At 55.6% G+C, this 23,795-nt stretch overlaps 1 protein-coding gene across 1 annotated transcript; it reads right to left on the minus strand.

Annotated features, from left to right (window-relative positions):
- Positions 1–10,710: 10,710 nt before the first annotated feature.
- INSIG1 (insulin induced gene 1) lies at positions 10,711–23,073 on the minus strand. Its single transcript, XM_086685566.1, has 6 exons — positions 22,919–23,073; positions 22,104–22,532; positions 19,616–19,740; positions 18,356–18,522; positions 17,905–18,004; positions 10,711–12,534 (listed from the first exon to the last, which is right to left on the minus strand). The coding sequence occupies exons 2-6, from the start codon at positions 22,504–22,506 to the stop codon at positions 12,505–12,507; spliced, it is 825 nt and encodes a 274-aa protein (XP_086541692.1). The 5' UTR covers positions 22,507–22,532; positions 22,919–23,073; the 3' UTR covers positions 10,711–12,504.
- Between the last annotated feature and the right edge of the window lie 722 nt (positions 23,074–23,795).

The following is a 23,795-nucleotide window of genomic DNA, read 5'->3' on the forward strand; positions in this document are numbered from 1 at the left end:
TTGTGTCTCCCTCTCTCTCCCTGCTCCTCCCCCAATCGCGCTCTGTCTCTCTCTGTCTCTCAAAAATAAATAAATGTCGGGGCGCATGGGTGGCTCAGTTGGTTAAGCGTCCAACTCTAGCTTTCGGCTCCCGTCATGATCTCACGGTTCATGAGTTCAAGCCCTGCATGGAGCTCTGCACCCACAGTGCCTGTTTGGGCTTCTCTCTCTCTCTCTCTCTCTCTCTCTCTCTCTTTCAAAGTAAATAAATAAACTTTAAAAACAATAAACAAGTAAACGTTAAAGAAACTAAAAACTCCAACCAAACAAACAAAAAAACCCAAAAACCTTGTAGAAAACTCACAAGAGAAGGGGCGCCTGGGTGGCTCAGTCGGTTAAGCAGCCGACTTCGGCTCAGGTCATGATCTCGCAGTCCGTGAGTTCGAGCCCCGCGTCGGGCTCTGTGCTGACCGCTCAGAGCCTGGCTCCTGCTTCGGATTCTGTGTCTCCCTCTCTCTCTGACCCTCCCCCGTTCATGCTCTGTCTCTCTCTGTCTCAAAAATAAATAAACGTTAAAAAAAAATTAAAAAAAAAAAAGAAAACTCACAAGAGAAGACACAAATGGTTAAAACCTCCCTGAAAACCGCCCGGTCTCACTGGAGAAACGCAAGACAAAAATGAGAAACCATTTCCACCTGCAGATTGGCCAACGGGTGAAGGCCCGGGCGTGAGACTGTCAGCCGTGAGAATGCGATCAGGCACCACAGCACTGAAGGGACCTCCACAGCCTCTAACAAGCGGCCAGATACGCACACGCCATAAATCCCGATGTTTCGCTTTTGGAACTCCGGCAACAGAAATACTCAGGCAAGGTCACGAGGACGACTGGACAGGCGTGTCTGCCTGACCACTGGTTATGACAGTGAAAGTTGGAGATGACCTTAGTCTCTCCAGAGGGGGAAACTGAAATAGTTTAAAATCTATTCTTTTGTTTGTTTGTTTCAGATTAAAAAAAAAAATGTTTATTTTTGAGAGAGAGTGAGAGGGCAAGAGAGGGGCAGAGAGAGAGGACAGAAGGTCTGAAGTGGGCTCTGTGCGGACAGCAGTGCGCCCAATGTGGGGCTCGAACTCACGAACCGCGAGATCACGACCTGAGGCAAAGGCGGATGCTTAACTGACTGAGCCACCCAGGCGCCCCAGTAGCTTAAAATCTTTTCGATAAAAGGGCGTGTGGCCATTAAAAAGAGAGAGAGTGCTCTAAGGGGAATGCGGTAAATCGTCTGCATCAGACGGGACTCCGTCAACCTCGCCTTCTCTCAGATCCCTTACCCGGCTTCTGAAATGGCCAGGGGGTCCCCCCACTGCCTGAGGTTGGCCAGCTACGCCTTGAGTCTCCGGTTCCCACTGCCCTTTCTGGGCTCGGATGAAGCACCAAGTTCAAGGACATGGGACCTGGTTCCCGCCGCAGCTGACAAGGTAGCTAAGGGACACAGCCCGGAGACAGGGGGATAGCTGCAAACTTCAGTTAATGGAGGGGGCAGAGAGCAGGCAGCTGGGTGTCTCGTGTGTGCTCTCTCCAGGGCCCGTGGTCCAGGCGTGGCTTTTCCATAGAACCTGCCCGGAGGTCTCCCCCGTGGCTAAAAACCCAGTGTTCCTCTCCACGGCCTGTGACAAAGCCTCAGCAGCCCCGGGGCGGCTTGGTTAGCTCTCCGGGGGGGCCCACACCCGCCTCTCCACCCTTCCTGTCCTCACTACTGTTGCCCAGGGGTTACACCTCCAGGAGGGTGCTAGCACTTATGCCTCTCCCTGGCTTTTGTTTTCTAGCGAGCGTGAGCTAAGCCAGCTTCCAAGTGAGGTGTGTGTCTGTTTGTTTGCTTTCGGAGCTTATTGATTTATTTTGAGGGGGGAGGGGCAGAGAGAGAGGGCGAGAGAGAAGCCTAAGGAGGCTCTGCACCATCAGCACGGAACCTGACACGGGGTCCGATCTCGCGAGCCGTGAGATCATGACCTGGATGCTTAACCGACTGAGCCACCCAGGTGCCCCCACGGTGAGGTTTTTATTTCAGACATCCTACTCAAAATTGCAACCTCACTCACTGGAAGTGAGTGAACCTTCCAGCCTCACTCCTAATCCTCTTTACTTTGTGGTGATTTCTTCCCCATAGCACTTGCCATCTTCTAGCATACTGTATCATTTGTTTGTTTACTAGTCTGGTGCTCAGTGTCTGTTGTCCCCAGCTGGAAAGGACACTTGAGGGAGGGGGGGCCTTTGTTTTGCTCAAGTGGCTAGAACAGTTCCTGGGACACGAAAGGCACTTACAAAACACTCGATGGATGAATGGATGAATGATTTGTATAACTGATATCAAAATATATTCCCGATATCCCGTTGGGTAAAAAGCATAGTTTTCAACATCCTGTGTTCAGGGATTGGCAGACGTAAGGTGTCAGTACCACCTAGAGTGATCTACAGACTCGACCCAATCTCTATGAAAACACAATGGCATTTTTTTGTTTTTTTGTTTTTTTTGCAGAGATTGAAAAAAGTCATCCTAAAATCCAAGTGGAATCTCAAGGGACCCCAGAGAGAAAAAATGATTTGGAAGGAAGGAAGAACAAAGTTGGAGGACCCAGAAAAATGATTTGGAAGGAAGGAAGAACAAAGTTGGAGGACCCAGAAAAATGATTCGGAAGGAAGGAAGAACAAAGTTGGAGGACCCACACTTCCTGATGTCAAACGTATTACAAAGCTACGGTAATCAAAACAGTGTGGTGTGGCATGGAGACTGACACACACATCAACGGAACACAATAGAGTCCAGAGATAAACCCCTGTGTATGTGGTCAAATGATCTTCAACATAAGTACCGAACCACTCAAGGGGGAAAGGACAGGCTCTTCAACAAGCGGTGCTGGGAAAACTGGACATCCACATGCGAAAGAATGAAGTTGGACCATTATCTTACGTCACATACAAAAATTAACTTAAAGTGGATGAAAGGCCTAAATGTAAGACCCCAAACTAAAAAACTCCTAGAGGGGCGCCTGGGTGGCGCAGTCGGTTAAGCGTCCGACTTCAGCCAGGTCACGATCTCGCGGTCCGGGAGTTCGAGCCCTGCATCAGGCTCTGGGCTGATGGCTCAGAGCCTGGAGCCTGTTTCCGATTCTGTGTCTCCCTCTCTCTCTGTCCCTCCCCCGTTCATGCTCTGTCTCTCTCTGTCCCAAAAATAAATAAACGTTGAAAAAAAAAAATTAAAAAACTCCTAGACAAAAACAGGGGAAAAGCTTCACGTCATTGGGCTTGGCGGTGGTCTCTCGGATATGACACGAGACACACAGGCAACAAACGCAAAAGTAGACAAATAGGACGACACCAAACTCAAAAACTTTTGTATAGGAGAAAACACAACCAACAGAGTGGAAAGGCAGCCTAAAAATGGGAGGAAATATTTACAAATTATATACCTGATACGGGGATAATACTCAGAATAAAGAGCACTTCTACTATCCAACATCAAAAATGAACCCAATTCAAGAATGGGCAAAGGAATTGAGTACATATTTTTCCAAAGATGGTATACAGATGGCCAATAAGCATTAACCTCACTGAAGTCAGAGAAATGCAAATCAGAACCACAGTGAAATATTCCTTCACATCTGCTTAGGATGGCTTCTATCGAAGTAACAAACAGAAAATAACAAGTGTTGGCAAGGATGTGAGAAGTTGGAACCCTTCTGCACCGCTCGTAGGATTGTAAAATGGCGGAAAACAGTGTAGAGATGTCTCATAAAAATTTTAAAAAGAACTACCATATGATCCAGCAATCCTGCTTCTGGGTATATACTCAAAAGAATTGAAAGCAGGGTCTCAATGCGATCTTTACACAACACCCTCATAGCAGCGTTCTTCTTGATAGCCAAGCGTTGGAAGCAACCCAAGCGTCCATCAACGGGCGTTTGCCAAATGGATAAACAAAATGTGGTCCATTCAAGCAATGGAACGTTACTCAGCCTTCAAAAGGAAGGACATTGTGACCCCTGCGACAGCATAGATGAACCTTGAGGTAATTATGCTGAGTGAAATAAGCCAGTCAGAGAAGGACATGTGATTCCCTTTATATGAGGTACCTAGAGTAATCAGATTTAAGACACAAAATAGGATGGCAGGCGCCAGGGGCTGAGGGTGCAGGATGGGAGTTAGTGTTTAATGGGGACAGAGCTACAGGTACCCCACTATATGTATTATTCTTACTATTTGTGTGTATCAGAAAAGACCTGGAAGTATACACACCACATTGTACTTACTCCTGGAGGTAAAAGTGGAAGGAGACAATTCTAAGTTTTTTTATCCATTTCTATATGGCATTTTCAGAAGGAAAGGATATTACTATTACAGTTTTTTTTAACCAGAAAAATAAGGTTTAATATTTATAAGGTTTAGAGGAATAGGTAGGGAGAGAGATGATAGTTGGTTAGCTAACTAGTTAAAGATAAATGCTTGCTTACGAGTGCTGAAACTCTGTCCACTTCTCCATCTTAAGAAGGATTATTATTTTTACTTCTCCAGGTAAAATTTGTTATCTCTATTTTTGTGCATTTATGCTTCAGGATTGTAATTCTAGAAATCAGAAGTAGGGTCCTGTAAAGTAGGCTATAACATTCTCCTGGTGGGCTTCTCTATAGATGGCCATAGTAGCCAGGCAAAGCAGAGTAGAGCAAACAAAAGGAGTAAAGAGATGATGATGGTGGTGGTGATGGTGGTGGTGGTGATGATGATGTCATGGCGGTGAGGGTGGTGAGGGTAGTGATGGTGGTAGAGGTGGTGGTGATGATGGTGGTGATGATGGTGATGGTGGTAATGGTGGTGATGGTGGTGATGATGATGATGGTGATGATGGTGATGGTGGCGATGGTGGTGATGATGGCGATGGTGATGGTGGTGATGGCGATGGTGGCTATGGTGATGATGGTGATGGTGGTGATGGTGATGATGATGGTGGTGGTGATGGTGGTGATGATGGCGATGGTGGCAATGGTGGTGATGATGGCGATGGTGATGGTGGCGATGATGGTGATGGTGGTGATGGCGATGGTGGCTATGGTGGTGATGGTGGCGATGATGGCGATGGTGGCTATGGTGGTGATGGTGGCAATGATGGCGATGGTGATGGTGGCGATGGTGGTGATGGTGATGATGGTGATGGTGGTGATGGTGATGATGATGGTGATGATGATGGTGGTAGTGATGATGGTGATGGTGGTGATGATGGTGATGGTGGTGATGGTGGTGATGGTGATGGTGGTGATGGTGGTGATGGTGGTGATGGTGATGGTGGTGATGATGGTGATGGTGGTGATGGTGGTGATGGTGATGGTGGTGATGGTGGTGATGGTGATGATGTCACGGTGGTGAGGGTGGCGAAGGTAGTGATGGTGATAGAGGTGGTGGTGATGATGGTGACGATGGCGATGGTGGCGATGGTGGCGATGGTGATGATGGTGATGATGGTGATGGTGGCGATGGTGGTGATGGTGGTGGTGATGATGATGATGTCATGGTGGTGAGGGTGGTGAAGGTAGTGATGGTGATAGAGGTGGTGGCGATGGTGGTGATGATGGTGATGGTGGTGATGATGGCGATGCTGACAGTAGTTAACATTTATTTAGCTCATACTCTTGCCAGGCTATAACAACTCCATGAGATAGGTACTATTATTGTGCCCATTTTACAGATAAGGAGAGCGGGACGCTGAAAGTTCATCAGCCAAGTGTGTGTAGCTAGGAAGGGGTGCAGCCCTGGACTTGAACCTGGTCTTAGAGCCAATATCCTGGTCTGCCTTTCCTCATCTCCACTGCAGGAGAGAGCAGAGTGACGTCAGCTGGGCACAGCAGAGCAAAGCCTGTGGGACAGGGTGGCCCTCGGGAAGAGGGAGCAGAACTCACGGGTCTGTGCCATGGGATGGGCTCAGGCTCATAGCACCAGGAAGCTCCAGGAGAAATCCTCAGAGCCAGGAGGGTGGTGAGAAAGGCACGAGCCTCCCCGTAATCACGTTTCTGCCATCAGTAAGGTCAAGGTCAGAGCTTCAGCTCCTGGGGTGGGGGACGTGGCTAGGGAGAGGGGCAGGGCTCTGTTCCAGGAGGGCACAGGCTACTTGGGGGAAGCCCGGTGATGTGAATTAGGGCACACAGTGCTCACAACGGGAGCCCAACAAGCATAACCCACACCCCACCGCTATTACGACAGAGTGCCCCAGTGCAGGGGAAGGAGGGCGACGGGGAGCCCGGGGGACAGCAGTCCCTGCTTGCTTGGCCACACCGGCGGCTGCTCATAGGAGCAGTGCCCGGCCCAGAGGTCAGCACTGGGATGCACCAGTGGGAGGAAGAGCTGGGGCTGGACGGAGGAGCTGGGAGAGGCCACGCTCGGACACGGCAGGTTTGGTGTCCCCTCGGGCTTCCAGCCCCTCACCTGTGCAGCGGAGGGGCAGATGTGGATGGTTCCTAAGACATTCCCGCCTCCAGTGTGACTGCATTCCCAGTAACAGAAGAGAATTCCAGCCAGGTCTTCCCACGGGCCCCGCGTCTTCGGGCCCCTGGGAAGGGCAGGGATCTGGCTGCCGAGCGGAGCCGGGGCTGGGCCTGGGGTGAGGTTCCCCGGGGGGCGGGGGAGAGGGGCCTGGGCCTGAGCTTTCACTGTTTTGTTTTCCGGAGTCTGTCGTCCTCAGGGCCAGCTGCAGAGAGGAGACTGACGGATCTCAGCGGGACAATCTGACACTGGCCGTTGACACGCTACCTGGTTAGCGCTAACTTTAATCTGAGCCACTCACGTCCACACAGGCCGGCAAACTCTTCCATGCTGACCGTGTACAGCCTTTCAGAGTCTGGCTCCCAAGCCCTGGACTGGCTTTGCAGGTTCTCCGTCCATTTCTCCACCACTGCCTGGGAAATGAAGCGTCTCCACGTTCCAAATGACAGCAATCGAAAAGTGAATCGTACTGTCATTTCCAACTATCTATAATACAGTGTGAATATCCTACCTCAGGATGGCTCAGATGATTTGGAATAGATTTCAATACACTTGTACTGGAGAAAAAAGGACTTTGGGTCTAGCTTGGGAGACGCCCAGAAGTCTGGATGAAGTGGGCAAGTAAGTTTGCAGACCAGCAGGTCTCCTGTGCTTCCGGAAAAGTCGACGTTGTTGTAGGAGACAGGACACGAACAGATTTAATCTCGGGTTCTGGGGTCTGGGCCAATGTGTCACGGGACCGCCGTCCCCCCGAAGGCATGGGGGCAGGACGTGTCCCAGCCTCCCAGCCTCCCTGGGTGTGGACACATCGATGCAGAGCCTGGCAGCACGCGGCATCCTCTCCGTGCTTCCCCGACCATCCTCTGTTTGCTGCTCTGCGTCTACGATTCCCCCCCCTTGGGCAAGGACGCCCGTCCTGCTGGATCAGGGCCCACCCTCGTGACCTTGTCTTCCCTTGCTCACGACCGCAAGGATCCTCTTTCCAAACAAGGTCACATTCTGAAGTGCTGGGAAAAGGGAGGCTTTTTTGCGTTAAAGACGGGTTCATAATGTCAGGTGCCTGGGTGTTTAACAGCCTCCCTCCCTCTTTCACTATTATGAAAACACATACCATCATTGTCATTCCTGATGGTTTTAAATGACCAACAGTATACCTGCAAATTCCCGTATGTGCCTCTTAAAAGATGCAACAATTTCATCTATGAGAAGCCCCCAGACGGGGCTGCTCCGTGTGCCCAGATTTTTAAAAGGACTGGAAGCTTGCTGCTAACCCCATAATGGGAAATAACCTGCAGACTCTCCCTCCTTTGGACGCGTGAAACTCTGAAATGATCTTTCCCGTGACTTGTTGGCATGCTGACCTTTTTCCAGACGGCTCGGCCAGCTGGCGGGGCGTCCGAGGGAGACGGATAGTGACGTGTGATGGAGCGGGAGGACGCAAACCCCAGAACCGGCCCGACAGGCCGGACTTGTGGAGGGCTATTGATTCCAGCAGGCTGTCTGAGCAGGGCTCGCACCCCTCCCTCCACACCCCCCCCCCCCACAGGCCGGCTGCAGGAACCAGGAGTCAGGGAGGAAGCCGCTCATTAGGGGCACAGCCGCTCTCCTCACCCAGAGAGCTTTTCTCCCAGCTTAGCCCCACACCTGCCCTGCCCTCGTTGGGTCTTTGCAACAAAGGTGACTGACAGGAAACTCGGGGGCTAGTGATGCCAGCTGCTCAGGCTGGCAGGGGGCACCGGGCCCACGTGTGGGAGAACGAGGGCAGGCACGAAGGCAGGCAGATGGCCAACGAGGCACGACGTGAAGGGCAGCCTCAGGCCTCCCGGGAGCCAAAGCTCACAGCATGGAGCCCAGAAAAGGCCAGGCGTAAGGGTGTCCGTGTGCACGGGGGACAGGCAGGGGTGCGGTTAGCGGAGGGAAGGGGGGCTCCGGGCTCTAACGACTTTCAGTCAGCAGCCACAGCTGCCCCGCATTCGATCCGGCCAGTGCAGCCGGCTGTGGCTGGCAGAGGCCGGCAGCGTGGACGGCCCAGCGCAGCCCGGCCCGGTGCCGGGAAGAATCACCCGCGGTGCCACCACCCTCGCTGACGTGGGGCGTGTGGCAACACGGCGGCCTTGGAGGAGCCCTCGTGGAAGCGCCACCGAGACCCTAGCGAGTTCAGGATGGCGTTGGCAGGTTGGCGAGCCCACATGGGAAGGGCCGGGCACGGCGGCGCGTGGGCTGACGGGGGTCCGAGCGAATGAATGAATTCGTTTACTCGGCATCCGGCCGAGTGTCCGAGGCCAGGCCAGGCGCGGAACAGGACGGCGGGGCAGCCTCCCCCTGGCGGGCTCACGGCTGGCGAGGACAGGGCCCTGCGGCCCCAGGAGCTCCAGGGATGGACGTGCTGCGGGAAGAGGGCGACGCTGGCCGAGGTCTGAAGGATGAAAACGCTAAACCGCACAACCGCAAACGGACGGCTTCTCAGAGACACAGCGAGAAGAGTCCTTGCGTGGACTGAGCGCGTGTCTTCCCCGTGCTCCTGAACTTGAGAACGTGCATCGGAAGGAACAAGGCGCCGTGGCGAACTAGGAAAACAGGTGCCAAAACACTTCGCCAAATTCAGTGTCCAATAAACGGACATGGTAAAGAAATACCACTTGTCGGGGCGCCCGGGCGGCTCAGTCGGTTGAGCATCTGACTTGGGCTCAGGTCATGATCTCACGGTCCGTGAATTCAAGCCCCGCGTCGGGCTCTGTGCTGACAGCTCGGAGCCTGGAGCCTGCTTGGGATTCCGCGTCTCCCTCTCTCTCTGCCCCTCCCCTGCTCACACACACACACACTCTCTCTCTCAAAAATAAACATTAAAAAAAAAAAAGAAATACCCTTTGTCACGTGGGCCATTTTGTCTTCAAAATCAGGAGTCCGGCAGGACCCCGCCCCCGCAGCACTCTGCCCACTTGTTCTTTCCAGCCGACCTCATGCCCAGCACTCGCAGGGGTTTCTAGAAATGCTCGGGTAAATCTCTCCGGCGTGAATCTCATGAAGAAAATCCACAGGGCACCAGGATTAGGGGTTGGGACTGGATACGTTTCATGTGTCTTTCTCTACCTATTTTGGCCGTACTCAGGGATCAACAGGAAATCCCTCCCGTGGCCAATTTATTGCGCATCAACCCACCTCCTTTTCAAGGGCAAGCCTGACGGTAGCTTCGTGGGGAGTGGGCCAGAGTCTTCGCGCATAATATATATTGGAGCCGAATTGTAATGTCCGTATTAAGAGTTCACAATATAAAGACAAAAGCTGAAACTCTCGTACAGCGAGTGTTGTTAGGTCTATCTTAACACACGAAAGAGAAAAGACAGGTTTAGATTTAAGTCGGTCCCCTTCCCTTTTTACCAGCACGGTGGTGGGGGTGCCTGGAATTCAAGGCCAGGGCAGTGCCGGGACACTGGGCGACTTGAGTCGGGTGCCGGTCTTCAATCTCCAGAAACACTCTTTACGTGAGGTTACAGGTGACTCTGAAGACCAGCTGAGTAAACACAGCACCTTCGTGCCCGTCCCGGGTTCCCGCACTCAGCCTTGTTCGGGCCTCCGACAGTGGGGACGAGGAATCTGCGTGACTCGGTGCCCGGCCCGTAATGAAATGGGACGACAGGATTCCCCCCTTGTTGACCAGATAGATGGTCCAGGAAGCACCCCGCTCCCCGGACTTCCCCTCAAACACAGGTATGGACGGGGTCGGTGCGGCCGATCCCACGTTGGAGCCACATGAATTGGACTCAGGCAGCATTTGGAGTCTCTGTGGGGAGGGACAGGCCTGCCATGCTGGCGGGCACTCAGCACGTTCCCCTTCTTCCCGGGCTCTGTCTGCTGGGAGCCCAGAGGCCCTTGGACACCCATCTGAATGGGGAGAAGGGGCCCTGTCACCCCAAGACCGTGCACAGCGCTCCTGGGAGAGGGCAGAGGAAGGCACAGCAGGTGCCTGGCTTTCCCCGCGTCAGGGAGGAGGGCAAGGGGCGGGGGGGGGGGGGGGGGCGGTGAACACGGCCACTACGGCCCGTCGCCTTCCACCGTGACAGAAAATACACTCAAGTGGGGTTTTCCCAAGAGGCTATACAGAAACGTAGTCAAATTTGAAGAGCTATAAAACAGTTCTCCATTTCGCCTTCTAACATCCTACAGAGAAGCCCCCCTCGCCTTTAAAGAAAAACTCATAAATATGATGGTTGGTTTTGAACCTTTAATAAAAGTAACAAACGAATGGAAAAAGAACACAACGCTGAAAACTTAGTGCGAATGTGAACCTCACTAGATGTCCATATCTCAGATAGTGCAAATTTTGTTCATAGTATTTTACATTTTTACAAACTCAAATCACTTTGGTTCATATACTTGCTATAAAGTATTGGCAAAAAAATTCTTCGGATTCACATTTTTTTGGCTACATTATTTCTAACAGAGATTTACTTCCAGTTTAAGAGAAAAAAAATACTTATTGTTTGTACATGATCAAGTATATTTTAAAGATTCAATTACTGTTCTCACCTAATAACTTCCGGTTTTTCAGAAAACGCGTAGGGGTCATTTCGAGGTGCGGAATGACCCCGTTTTCTTTTAGACAAAATTCCTTGAAAACAAATCAGCTACACAGCCACCTAAAATTTACTCCAAGGCGTTTTTCGCAGAACAAAGGAACCACAAACCCATCGCGCGGACGAGGCCAAGCACACGTGGCCACAGGCGCCAGGGGCGCCGACCCCCGTCCCACCGACTGCCTGCGTCTAGTCAAAAGGAGTCTCTTCATGAAATCGCTTCACAAAAAATTTAAAACAAAAACATTTAAATTGCAAAATACAAAAAAGGTAAATTTGTCAGTAAAAATTACAAGTCTACTAAACCCACAAAACTGGAGTATTTCAAAGGACCAGGGCTCAGTGGAGGGCACAACAGAGTAACTTCATAACTGAAAGAAATTATTGCTGAATTTTGCCTCCATGCAGCACTGAAATGAATGGAGAATCCCTCTTTAACATCTCATACGTTAAAAAAAAGAAAATAAATATTTAAGAGAATACAAGGCTCAGATTGGTTTTCAGATACATTGCACTTGAAGTGTGAGACCCAACCCTCGCCAAGCGGGTCTACTATGGTCTATGCCATTAAGTGAATACATTGTGCTCACCGAGATCTTTGAGTATTTAGAAACACCAAATGTTCAACGTGGTGATATGTGCACGGTTCTTTTTACAAGGCAATCACAGATTGCAAATTCCATAGGGCTGCGGAAAAATCGTCATCTCTGCTTTGGAGGATTAAAGAAACGACAGACAATTCTGGCTAAGAATACACGGCAGACAGGCGTTCCCTCTTAGAGGATTGTGGATTTGGGATGAAACTTCGCAAATACGGAGGTGAGAATTCCAGCAGGTCACAGTGGAGAGCCGCGGCCTTCGCTGCCTTCTGTGCTCGGTGAGATTGTCTACACAGGGCTCCGCGGGGGGAACGAGGGCGCGAAGGGTCTCTGCGCTGCAACCGCGGGAGCGGGCCTCCCGGGGCTCCCGGCCGCTTCTCTTTTTACACAACCCTATTTAAAAAAAAATCTCTTGGATAAATACGGTTCCTATTAGACCACACTTCACCTTTGTTAAAGCACCATCAAGCTATCCCTTGTGGGCACGGATACGAAACCAAGAGCTGGTAATTAGGCTTTAGTTCAAGGCTTTGAAATATGGCAACTTGCTTTTAATAACATAAATGAGATCGAATACTCGGGAAGCCGTGCCTGCCTGAACCCCCGCCCCGTCGGAGCGGACGCAGGCACGGGCGTGTGGCGCAGGTCCGCTTGGACATCGGCGGTTCCCCTCGCTTGCCACTCTGGAACAGGGGACTTCTTTTTCCGGGAGTCACGGGGACAGTCACCCAATCTAAACAGATCACGGAGGAGAAAGATCATCTTTGTCACAATCCAAGGTCACAGGTTTTCTTCCCAAATCGTGCTTTTCTTCAGTGGCTTTTGAGACTCAGTCGCTGTGTGGCTTCTCGGGAACACCCTGTGTGGAGAAAGAGTGGCCGCTGGTCAGCACCACGTGCGTGCACACTGCAGGGAGCCCCGCGTGGACCCTGAGAGGCCAAGAGAAACAGCCTTGACGCAGGAGATGATGGCGACGGAAGCGTGGGAGACAGCGGCCCGGGCCCTCCTCACTGCCCCCGGCCGGGAGCTACCCGTCCCACCTGGCGGATCAGGGACCGTCAGGTGACACGGGCGTGGACAGCCCTCAGTGAAGCTGCTGTGTGGGTGGAGACCAAACCCACACCCGCAGGGAGGCGGCCGGCGGTGGGACGGGCCCCCGGTGGGACGGGGCCTGGGGGCTGTGGCTCCCTGAGGTCTAAGGGAGCATGCTGTTCTGTGCAGGATGGGTCTGCTCCCGTGAGGGGGTCTCTGCCCCCCACCTGCACGGACCCCCGCTTCTCCGCTGCTCCTCTCCCCTCCGCCGCCTGGGGAGACAGGGGCCCGAAACAGGTGTTGCTTTAGGACGCAGAGTGACGACTCTGCCTCCCTCGACACAGAAACACTCCGCACCCCACTTCCTCACGGGACCCTCACCCGCAGGTGCCCACCGCCCCCCAGGCCCCGCCAGGGACTCCTCCCTGGAGGACGGGCGTCCCGCTGATGGACGAGCAGGGCCGATGCCGTTCCCGAGGCCACAAAGCTATCGATGGGCACGGGAACACCCGCAGCGAACACTTCTTGCCCTGAGTGTGGGGTGCCCGCTGGCCTCCCCGTCTGGCAACCAGACCGCAGGGCTGACCATGACGAGTCAACTGCAAACGGTTGAGACCTTGCGTGTATCCGGACCCGTGGGGAGTGCCGTGGGGTGTGGAGGCTGCCAGGGGTTCTGGGGTGTTCATTCCTCCCCCAGGGAAGCACGACTTCCGGTCACAACTGGTCACCCGAAAGCATCACGAACCGACAAGCACAGACACGAGGACGGTCCCGAGGAAACGTCACCCATGGGAACGCGGGGGCTGACCCACCACGCGCTGGGAGGAGACCCATGCTCCTGCCGAGACACGCAGAGAACAGGCCTGGAGTCCACGGCCCACGGGAGACTAAAATTAGGTCTGGCATTTCTGTATGAACACGAGTGACCGCTGGCGAGAGGCGATGGGTCAGCCCGGGCCGGGTACCGCACTCGCGCAACCCGAGAGCAGCGTGTCCAGGGGCGGGAGGGGCCGCGCCCCACAGAAGAGCCACGGGGAGGGCTGCCGGCTGCCGGCAGAGGCGAGCAGCGTGCAAGAAGCAAGAGGTGGCGCGTACTCCCGCCCAGCCCGCCTCACACCCCTGCGCCCACCGGGCGAGCTGTTAACCTTCCCAAGCCTCCGTTTCCCCATCTTCACAATGGACTAACACCAGGTCCTGCTTCAAACTGTTGTTATAAAAGGTGAAATCAGCCGACAACGAAAATGCACACCCGTGCACAGTGAGTGCTAATTCACCCTCGAACAGAACACCGGCGTGATCCGTGTTGCAGCTGATGGGGTCCATCACAAACAGGAAAGGCAAGTTCAACGCCCGCGGCCGGGGCAGCCCGGCGGCAAGCAGGCATCTATTGGAAGCAGTTTGAAGCCTTAGCTTTTTAAAAAACCTGAAGCTACGAATAGCGATAAATAGAAATTTCTATAAAATTATGCTACAGACTCATCATTTCCTTTTCAACGCCAGGCTGACAACAAATACCACGTAGAAAAAGCCACGCGAACCACTGAACCACAAGCGAAGCCCACCTGTGGCTTGTGGACGTGGCCATCCTTCTGGTAATTACGTTTCTTCCTCAGGGAGGGGGCCGCGGGGAAGGACAGAAGAGGATTCTAGAACCCAGATGGAGTCGGGGCAGGGATGCACAGGGCAGGCGCCCCCGGTGACACTGGGTCAGGTGTGGGCAGCGCTGGCCTGAGCAGGGCCCCCGTCTTCATGTTCCTCACTCGAGGCACGTCCGTCACAAAAGCCCCACTTGGTGGAGTTCCTTCTTAGATGCCCCCCTAAAATACCAAGCCGGGTTCATTTTTCACGCAAACAGCTCGAGTGCAAAGGCCTGTGGGAAAGAGACAGCTCGACCGAGCTGCGGGCAGGGCCCAAGGACGGGGCCGGGCCGGTCCCACCCCTGACACATGGAGCAGCTTCCTGGGTTTGAAGGGCGGAAACAAGTTTTCAAATTTTGAGCAAAGAGTAGGCCTGTTTTTACAGAAAGCTGTTACTTTTTCATTTCTTTGAAGAGAGAATAACTAAGGTCGTAGGTGCAAGTATCCTCTCTCTTTAAAGCACCTCTTTTAACTTGTCCTTTTAAAGGTAGTTGTGTCCTCGACGATGAGGCTTCCAGCAAGGGCCCACCCTGTCACAGTGTCGCCTTTCAAGACGCCACAAGAGCGGTAAGAGCAAAGCTCCAAGGTTCACCACTCGGGGACCCCAACACACAGACCTGCAGAGCGGGGCCGTCTCCCCCAGGCTGTTGGGGTGCGCGGGCCTCAGCGCTGCCCTGGGAGCGGCCGGGGGGCTCACTCGACAGAGCGCGCTGCCCTGGGCGCCGCAGAATCGGGGCCGGGCCGCGGGAGACACCTGCAGGCCCTCGACGCCTCCAGCCCATGGGGACCACCTCCTGCCAGTGCCGGGGGGTGGGTGGGGGTCGGGGGGAGAAGCCCCCCGAAAAAGGAGGCCCCGTGAAAACACAGCGAGGCAGGGAAACGTTTATTCGGAGCGCGCACCTCACCCTTTGGTCCTGACGCAGCCTGAGACCATTTGATTTCTGACACCCCCGATTCCATTCCCACAAAGAACACAATTTTGGCCTCACGCGCTTCTCTTGTTGATGCTGTGGCAGCGTGAGCTCAGCAGGCCGTCTGTGTGCCCCCCGAGAGGGCACAGAGGGCAGCGCCCTGGTGCAGAGTGGACGGGGCGGGCTGCCGGGCTCAGGGGCGCACGGCACCGGCCGCTGGAGAGCGGAGGCCCTTCCCCGAGCACCGACGTAGAAGATGCACTGCTTTCGGGAGGGGCTGGCACACACGCCTCCGGGGGTGGAGGCCAACAGAATCGGAACGCAGGGACCCGCCGACAGACCCGGGGCGGTGGGGGGAGGACCCCGCCTTCCACGTCCACGGCGGCCTCACGCCACGGTCGTGCCCCGAGTAAGCCGACCGGTCTCAAGGAGCCGCCGCGACCAGGCTTCCCCGTGACCGCACGCACGGCGTGCTCCACAGACCGTGGGACGGGTCCCTGCACACCTCGCCCGGGGCCGACCACGACAGTCACATTCGCGTCATAACTTTCACGACCAGAAAAATCGCACTGTAAAGGCCGTGTGCGGTTCTCTCCAGAAGCCGCCACGTCTAACCGTCCGCACACCCTGCTCTCCCCATCCCCCAACTCCGGGGGGGGGTGCTGCCCCCCGGGGTCAAGGGCCCACGATTCCGGCCCCCTGCTCTCTGAAAACCCACAGGACGAGGACCAGGCTGAGCCCCTGCCCTGGAGCCGTATCAGCGGGTGGCGGCCGGGGTGCCACTGGTCCCGGGGAAGGGAGCCCCGCGCTCCCAAGGTCTCGGCTCACCCTCCTTGCGGGCGGGACCCAGCAGGAAGGACTTACGTTCTCACGGGTGGAAAAAACAGCGAGTGAGCGGGGTGGGCGCGGAGATTTGATGACCCGGGAGGGAAGGGATCGTGGCCCTTCCTCGTTTAGACGTACGACAGGAACACGTCTTACACTCATCTGGACAACCTGTACTTAATTTCCAAATTTGCACCAAAACGACTGCAGGGGCCCACCCAGGATCGTTTACTGAGACAGTCTCCAAGCGGTAGTATTTTCAAAGGTAACGATTTGCACGACTGCTTTGAAAGAAGTTTCCTCCCACTGTTTCCAGCCGCTTGCAACTCGCGCACGTGTGAAGCCTCCGCCTCTACCGAAGACGCGCTCACGTCCTGAACCTGGTTCAAAAACGTCTTCGCGCACACGGAACACCATCTGCCCGTCGGCCTCAAATAACGACAATTCACTGAATGTTATTAAATTTTAATTTTGTGAAGGGTTACCCTGGCTGAGGACGGTTTTGTCCTGGAAGCCCTATTAGGGGTTCTCTATGGAAGCTACCGGACTAAGAACCAGCACAAGCACCGGTGGACCTGTCCGGGTCTCCTGGGGAGAGCAGCCAGGGGGGCTGGGAGGGGAGGGAGGGAGCCAGGGCACAGGTCTGATGCGGGGCTGCGGCCAGTGTTAACAGGACCCAGTCAAGGGGCACCTGGCTGGCCCAGTAGGTGGAGCGCGGGACTCTTGATCTCGGGGTTCGAGCCCCATGTTGAGTATAGAAATCACTCAAAAATCTAGATGTAAGTCTATAGGTACATCTACACACACACACACACACACACACACACACACGTCAAATCCTCTGATCCTCACTGCGGGTGCCAGAAATGGTATTTTAATCGAGTTCTCATTCTGGGGCAGGATCCACAGAACCTCCAGGGGTAGAGGGTGGAACGATGGACTCAGGAACCAGCAGGACACGCTACACATTCTATCTTTTTGAAATTAGTTCTATTTTTGTGAACCAGCCGAGTAGCCTTTAGACTCAGCTCCCACTGGTGAGTATCAGCACTAATAAATGCCTTGTTTTAAAAATAGCATGTGAGGGACCGAGATAACTTTTCTGAGCAAGCCCCAGGGTTTATCTCTGAGGGCAATGGCCCTCAGAAGTCTCCGTGGTTTCCTTCAGTTCATTCTATTTAAGCCCCAGAGTCTAAGTCAACGCCAAGGAACGCTTACGTGTCCAAAGTTGATTTCCTCTTATTAAAGTGTTCAAATGCGAACTTTTAACTACGGAATAGAACTGCCATAATTATTCCCGACTTCATTTGCTTTTCCGGCTCTCAAGACACGGCTCCGTGCTGGGGGAGTCCATCTACCCGGTGATGGGGGGGAGGGGGGAGGTCTCTGGCGACGCTGGGCACCCCCCATGCCGCCCCGGGGCCACCTGTCCCGGGAAGGGCAGTGTTCGCTGGGCCAGGCCCCGACCCGGGCGCGGGGTCTCCGCGGCGTCAGCGAGGGGCTCATTTCCAACCACTCCCGTTACCATCTCAGTAACTTTCCTCTGGCGCTTTCCATGGAGAGCTCAGAACCGTCACCGAACAGCCCTGTAACAGGACGGGCTGCCCGGGAACCCTGGTTACTTCCTGGCTCATCACGCGTTTACAAACCCCCGAAGCTTCACATACCGAGGAACTGCCTCGGGACCGTTAGCTACTTTTTTCAAGAGTATGCTGTTCTAGTAACTGTTGTTGTTGAGTCCCAACCAGACATCCGTCAACACAAATCACACTGTATTACATAAAGCGATTGCAGCAGGCCAGCAGAGCTGATTGCGTCACGTACCATAGCCAGCTGGCGTCCTATGTTGCCCACGGTGACGCCTCCTGAGAAAAATATACAGGGCAGCCAAGAGCGGATGTAGAGGAAATCCGGGGACGTGTACCTGCAGAAAGAACAGAGGAGGAGACCTGTCTGTGGGCACTCGGCCTCCCCGAGCCGGGCTTGCCTCCGGGTGGACTGTCTTCACCGGGGAGGCACGCGACGCGACGCGACGCGACACGCCGCGCCGCGCTGTGGGAGGGCCACGTCGGAATGCTGCGCTTGCCGTGACTGCTGCGTTTCCCCCCAGGTTAGACGGCACGTTTTTAACAGCAGCGGCATTTTTGAGACTCTCCTGCCTAAATCGACGCCACGTGTGTGCGCATACAACCTGACCGCCCGGCCTGGTGGGTGTTTTTCATGGGAGTCAGGTGACAGCTCGCGGACAAAGGCGGAGTCAGGAGCCCGTGCTTACTGATAGACGCCGTTATACACCAGCAGCTGAGTGATCAGCGTGGCCAGGAAGGCGATGGTGATCCCAAGTCCGAGGCCGCTTCTTGACCGGTCGAACGTCCACCACAGGCCCAGAGACAGGGCTGCTAACGTCAAGGAGAGCTGCACGTTATTGGCAAAATCCAGTTTCTGGAGGCGCGAGGCTAAGGAAACTTCAGCGACGTTTAAGGCCGTCAAATACAAGCCAACAACAACAACCCCCTGCACATCCCACACGCATTTGTGTTTTCATTACGTAGCAGGAGATTCTCCATCTGACAGTCCTGCCCAGGCTGTGTCCAGATCTGCTGGATACAAGAAGACGGACCTTCTCTGATCACTGGGTTAAACCCATAATTCTACCCGGAAACTTTCTGAACGCCGTGGCTGCCGGCATTCTGAGCACACAACAACGTATTTTGCTGGTAAGCCACCTGGAGGCGCTATTCTGTAATGCACTTAACAACAGACACGTAACATAAGTCTGTGCAACATACTCCACCCGTGGACTCTGGAAGTTTGGGGACCTTCCATTAGGAACCCTACTCCGGGGGCACCCGGCGGGCTCGGTCGGTTAAGCGTCCGACTTTGATTTCAGCTAAGTCCTGATCTCACGGTGTGTGAGACTGAGCCTCGTGCGACAGCACAGAGCCTGCCTGGGATTCTCTCTCTGCCCGCCCCCCCCCTCCCCAGCTCCCACATGCACACACACTCTTTCAAAATAAGTAAATAAACTTAAAAAAAAAAAAAAAAAAAAGGCTCCTACTCCAGAGAACACCACTTCAGTCCCTGAAACTTCATGGTCACGGCCAGGGAGGGGGCAGAGAAGCAGAGACGGGGTTCTCCCCAACCTCTGGAAGCAGTGGCCCCAAGAAGAGGAACCCCCAGCCACCGGTCACTGGGCCACAGAAACCAGATCTTCACAAGGGAAGATGAGAGGTAGCAACCTACGAGGGAATTTACAAAACCAACTGCAAGGAACCAGAAGATTCTGTCTGACAGAAGGCAGAACAAAGAAGTCCACTCTGCTTCTGGTACTATTTTGACAGTCTCCCTGCACCATTTTGAAAACTCTGAAAACTCTCGCTAAGTATAAACCAAGCGGCACGCTTTAAAACAAAATAGCTGGAAGGAGACCATTCAAGTGACCTATACAGTAAGATACGCTCGCTGAAAGTCACAAAACGCTGTAACACGGAACCCACGAGAATGCTCTGGACCCGGCACACCCACTGAAGGATACAGCACTGGCGTGGTTGATGCCAACGAAAACCGCTACGCAGCGCATTACGCTGGCCCACTCTCTCTTGAACTTGTGGGGTTCCCCAAGGTGACTGTCGATGCACGGGTACAGCAAGCCGACAACAGCTGTTAAAACGAAACAAAACCGTATTAGACTGTGCCGGCTTCAAGGTGATAGGATTTCCACGTGGCAATTGTCAACACATTACTCAAATCAGTTCTTTCCCGAGAAAACGTATGTGCTACAGAATACAGTATTTTAATTAAGATTAACTTTACATTTTTGTTGTCCTTGAGAACAAAAGGATCACACTGGCTCTGACGGGACCCGGATCCTCATGTTTGTTTTCTCATGTGTAAAGTGATAAGGGTTATGTAACTACAAGAGCTTACTGTGGTCGGGAAGAGTTAGGGAGTTTTTACAGACACGGAACTTTAAAGCATGGGATCGGATAAAGAGAATTTAGACGGGGGAAGGGTGTGGGGTTCCAGGCCAGAAGCAAAGCAGGCTGCTGGGGAGCCAGGCCCACGGGAGCGACTGTGGGGCACAAAGTTCAGCTGGTCAAGTCACTGAAACGCTGAGGCTTGGAAGCCAGGGAGCACATCCACCTGGCGTCCTATGAAAGAGGCAAGTATTTCAGGCTCTTGAACCGAGAAACGAGGCTCGGTTCTAGAAACTCGGGTTTCAATTTCATTCGACATTTTCTCAAGGTCTAGTTTCGGAGATTTGAAAACTGGAATGCAAATGATTCTGTAACTTATTTCGCTACAATTTAATCTTGCCTTTGAAGGTTAAAAGCGAAATAGGTACAAACATACGAGGGCGGGGGTGGGTAGTAAGAGAAATTGTGCTTCAGGTAGTCCTGGAATTCCTTGAGGCTGCAATTGCAAAGAAAGCCTAAACTAAACGATTTCACTTTTAGAATCCAATTTTTGATTCAAACAAACTGCTGTACCAAATGTGCATGAAAAATGCAATCTGCATCTAAGTAAGTATCTCAAAAAGGATATTTAATAGTATAGCTGTGGGGGCACCTGGGTGGCTCAGTCAGTTAAGCGTCCGACTTAGGCTCAGGTCATGATCTCATGGCTTGTGAGTTCGAGCCCCGCGTCGGGCTCTGTGCTGACAGCTCAGAGCCTGGAGCCTGGTTCAGATTCTGTGTCTCCCTCTCTCTCTCTGACCCTCCCCTGTTCATGCTCTGTCTCTCTCTGTCTCAAAAGTAAATAAACGTTAAAAAAAAAATTAATAGTATAGCTGTGTTACTTAAAGGTTTAGAAAGGCAAAGTAGGATCCTAAGTTTCTTTTTTTTTTTTTTTTTTAACGTTTATTTATTTTTGAGAGAGAGAGAGAGTGTGAGCAGGGTAGGGGCAGAGACAGAGGGAGACACAGAATCAGAAGCAGGCTGCAGGCTCCGAGCTGTCAGCGCAGGGCCGGACGCCGGGCTCGAAGTCACAAACCTCCAGATCATAACCTGAGCGCAAGTCGGTCGGAAACTTAACCGACTGCGCCCGCAGGCGTCCCAGGACCCTACCTTTCTAAGAACAAAGATGAAGACATTCTGCTCGCGGAGTTAAGTGCAGTACCCCCCAGGGATGTGTCCTCGCTAGAACACAGCTCCCCATTCCCAGTCCTGGGCCCTCCGGCGGTTTTCAGGGAGCGTGCTGAGAAGGTGCTGCGTTTCCTCAGTGCGCCGCACACACACCCCGACTGCGGGGAGGCAGTGCTCAGAGGTGTGAGCAGTGGCCCTGCTCTGTACTGCGTGCCCTTAGACCCGGTCGCTTAGCCTCTCTGTGACTCAGTTTTCACATCTGTAAAATGGAGCACCGGCAGAGAGCGCTGTTGTCAGGCGCGAAGGAAGCAACGCGCAGAAGATACAAAGTAATAAGCACACCGCGAACGCCGGCCGGCCGGCTGCAAAGCAAGCAGCGGGGCGCCCCCGTCGCCGCACCTGCGCGGCCCTGCCCCACGTAGACGCACCTTTGCTCTGCGCACCAAAGCGGGGCCCCTGCGCCGAGGGCAGGGGCGGGTTCAGCGGAGGCCGCGGCCCGCACCTGGCGAGTGTCTGCCGGCCGACGGGCGCCGCGTGACTGCAGAAGCACCAAGCGCTCTTCTGGGCCCGGATCGGCCGGGTCTTTCTACGCGCGCGGCCGGGGGAGCGCACCGGGCGCGCGCGCCCGTCCGCAGCTGACAGCGGCCGGGCGCCCCCGCACCTGACCCGCGCCCCGCCCCGCCCGCCGGCCCACGTGACGGTTTGTTTTCGGCGGCCCGCGGGTAGCGTGTTGGCGCGCGCGGCCAATGGCAGCCCGGCCGCGCCGCTCACCAGTTCCGCGGCGGCCAATCCCCGGCGGGCGGCGGGCTCCGCGCGCGGCCCCGGGGCCAGGTCGGCGGGAGGCCGGCCCGGCGCCCCCGCGGCCCCCGCCCCTGCGCGCCCACCTCCCCCCCCCACCCCCAACCCCGGACCTCCCCCCTCCCACCCCGCTCCACTCACCGGCCGCCGTCCCACAGCAGGGGGGCACCCACCAGGCCGAGGAGAAGATGGTGGCGATGACCTCCTCGGGGAACAGGGTGACGTTCCGCTGCACCTGCAGCAAGTTGAGCACCAGGGCCAGCACGACCCCCACCGAGAACAGCACCAGGCTTCTCTGCACCAGGTGGTGGTGCCAGCTGCCCGGGGGGCCGCCGCCAGCGCCGCGCCCCCCCGGCCCGGGGCTCCGAGGCCCGCGAGCCGGCGCGGGGTCTGGGTCCGGGCCGCGGCGGGCCGCCAGCGCCGCGGGGCCGAGCATGTCCCCCACTTTGGCCGCCAGCCCTCCGGGCCCGGCTCGCGGGAGGCTCCGGTGCCTGGCGCCCTGAGCACAGGAACAGCTCCAGCAGTGGTCGTCCAGCCTGGGCATCGGTCTCCGGGCGCCGGCCGGCGTTCCTGCAGGGGGAGGGGGCGGGACCCCGTCAAGTTCACGGCCGCCGGGTGGGGACGCCACCCCCACCCCCCTCAGCCCACCTGGCCTGTGCGCCGACGGGGGAGGGGGGCGGCCAGGTGTCCGGCGCAGCTGCGCCGCTCTGCGCGGAAGCAGGGCACGCACCTCTACTGCCGGCCGGTCCAGTCCGAAAGTTTCCCGGACCCCGCCCGCGAGCTGCGCCAAGTTCCCGGGGCCGGCGGACGGAGGGGGGCACTGAGCCGGCCCGCAGGGGTCAGGGGTGCAGCCCCGCCCCGGGGCCGGGCCGGGGGCGCCCGGATCCCCGGCTCCCGACCCGAGCTCGGCGCCGGCCCGCATCGACCCCGGGGCATCCCCAGCGCGCCCCACCTACCTGTCCGAGGGGCGCCCGCGCGCGGACTCGCTGTGGAAAGTGGTCACGGCCCGGACCGCTTGGAGTTGGGCCCTGGGCGCGGGGCAAGCGGTGTAGCTTTTAAGGCGGGCGACGGTGGCGGGGCCGCGGGTCACGTGACCCTGCCCGGCCCGCCGCTTGGGGGCGTGGCCTCCGCGCGCCCCGCCCCGCCCGCGCGCCCGTCCGCTCGGGGTCTGGTGAGGCGGCCGCGGCCAATCGGGGGCGGGCGGCCCATATGACGTCAGCACACGCCACCGCCGCCTCGCGCCCGGCGCTGGCTCGGGAGCGCGGACGGCGGGCGGATGGACTGAGGGACCGAGGGGGCTTCGGGGACTCGCCGGCCGGGCCTGGGTGGGAAGAGCGGGGCTGGCCCGGAGCGGGTGGGCGGCATCCCTCAGTTGAACAACCTGGGCCCTCGATCGTCACGTAGACGTGGCCCACTGATGAGCTTCCCCTGCTGACCTGGCCCCTCCACTGGGCGGGCAACAGGTGATCGCTATGCACCTGCCGAGTCACCTGACGATGCTCCGACCTCTGTCGTGTGGCCGGCTTCGTGGCGCCGGCTGGTCACCACACCTGCTAGTTTACGGCGAGTGCGCTGGTGCGTGCAGTGCCCGGGGCTCGGAGGCGCGCTGCTCCGCTGTGTGTGTGTGTGTGTGTGTGTGTGTGTGTGTGTGTGTGTGTGCGCGCGCGCAGGCGTGCGTGCTGTTAAGGGTGCATCGCCGCTTCCCCGCGGCAGAGCGGTCCACAAACCTCTGGTCCACGTGACGTCTGTTACGAAAATGCAAATGGTAAAAATCTCATTCGTCTTTCCTTACCCGGCGAAAGCAAGCCACCACCATTCAAGAAAAAAAGGAAA

The sequence above is a fragment of the Puma concolor genome, chromosome A2 (assembly GCF_028749965.1).
Source record: "Puma concolor isolate L17-30 chromosome A2, mPumCon1.1.hap2, whole genome shotgun sequence".
NCBI lineage: Eukaryota > Metazoa > Chordata > Mammalia > Carnivora > Felidae > Puma > Puma concolor.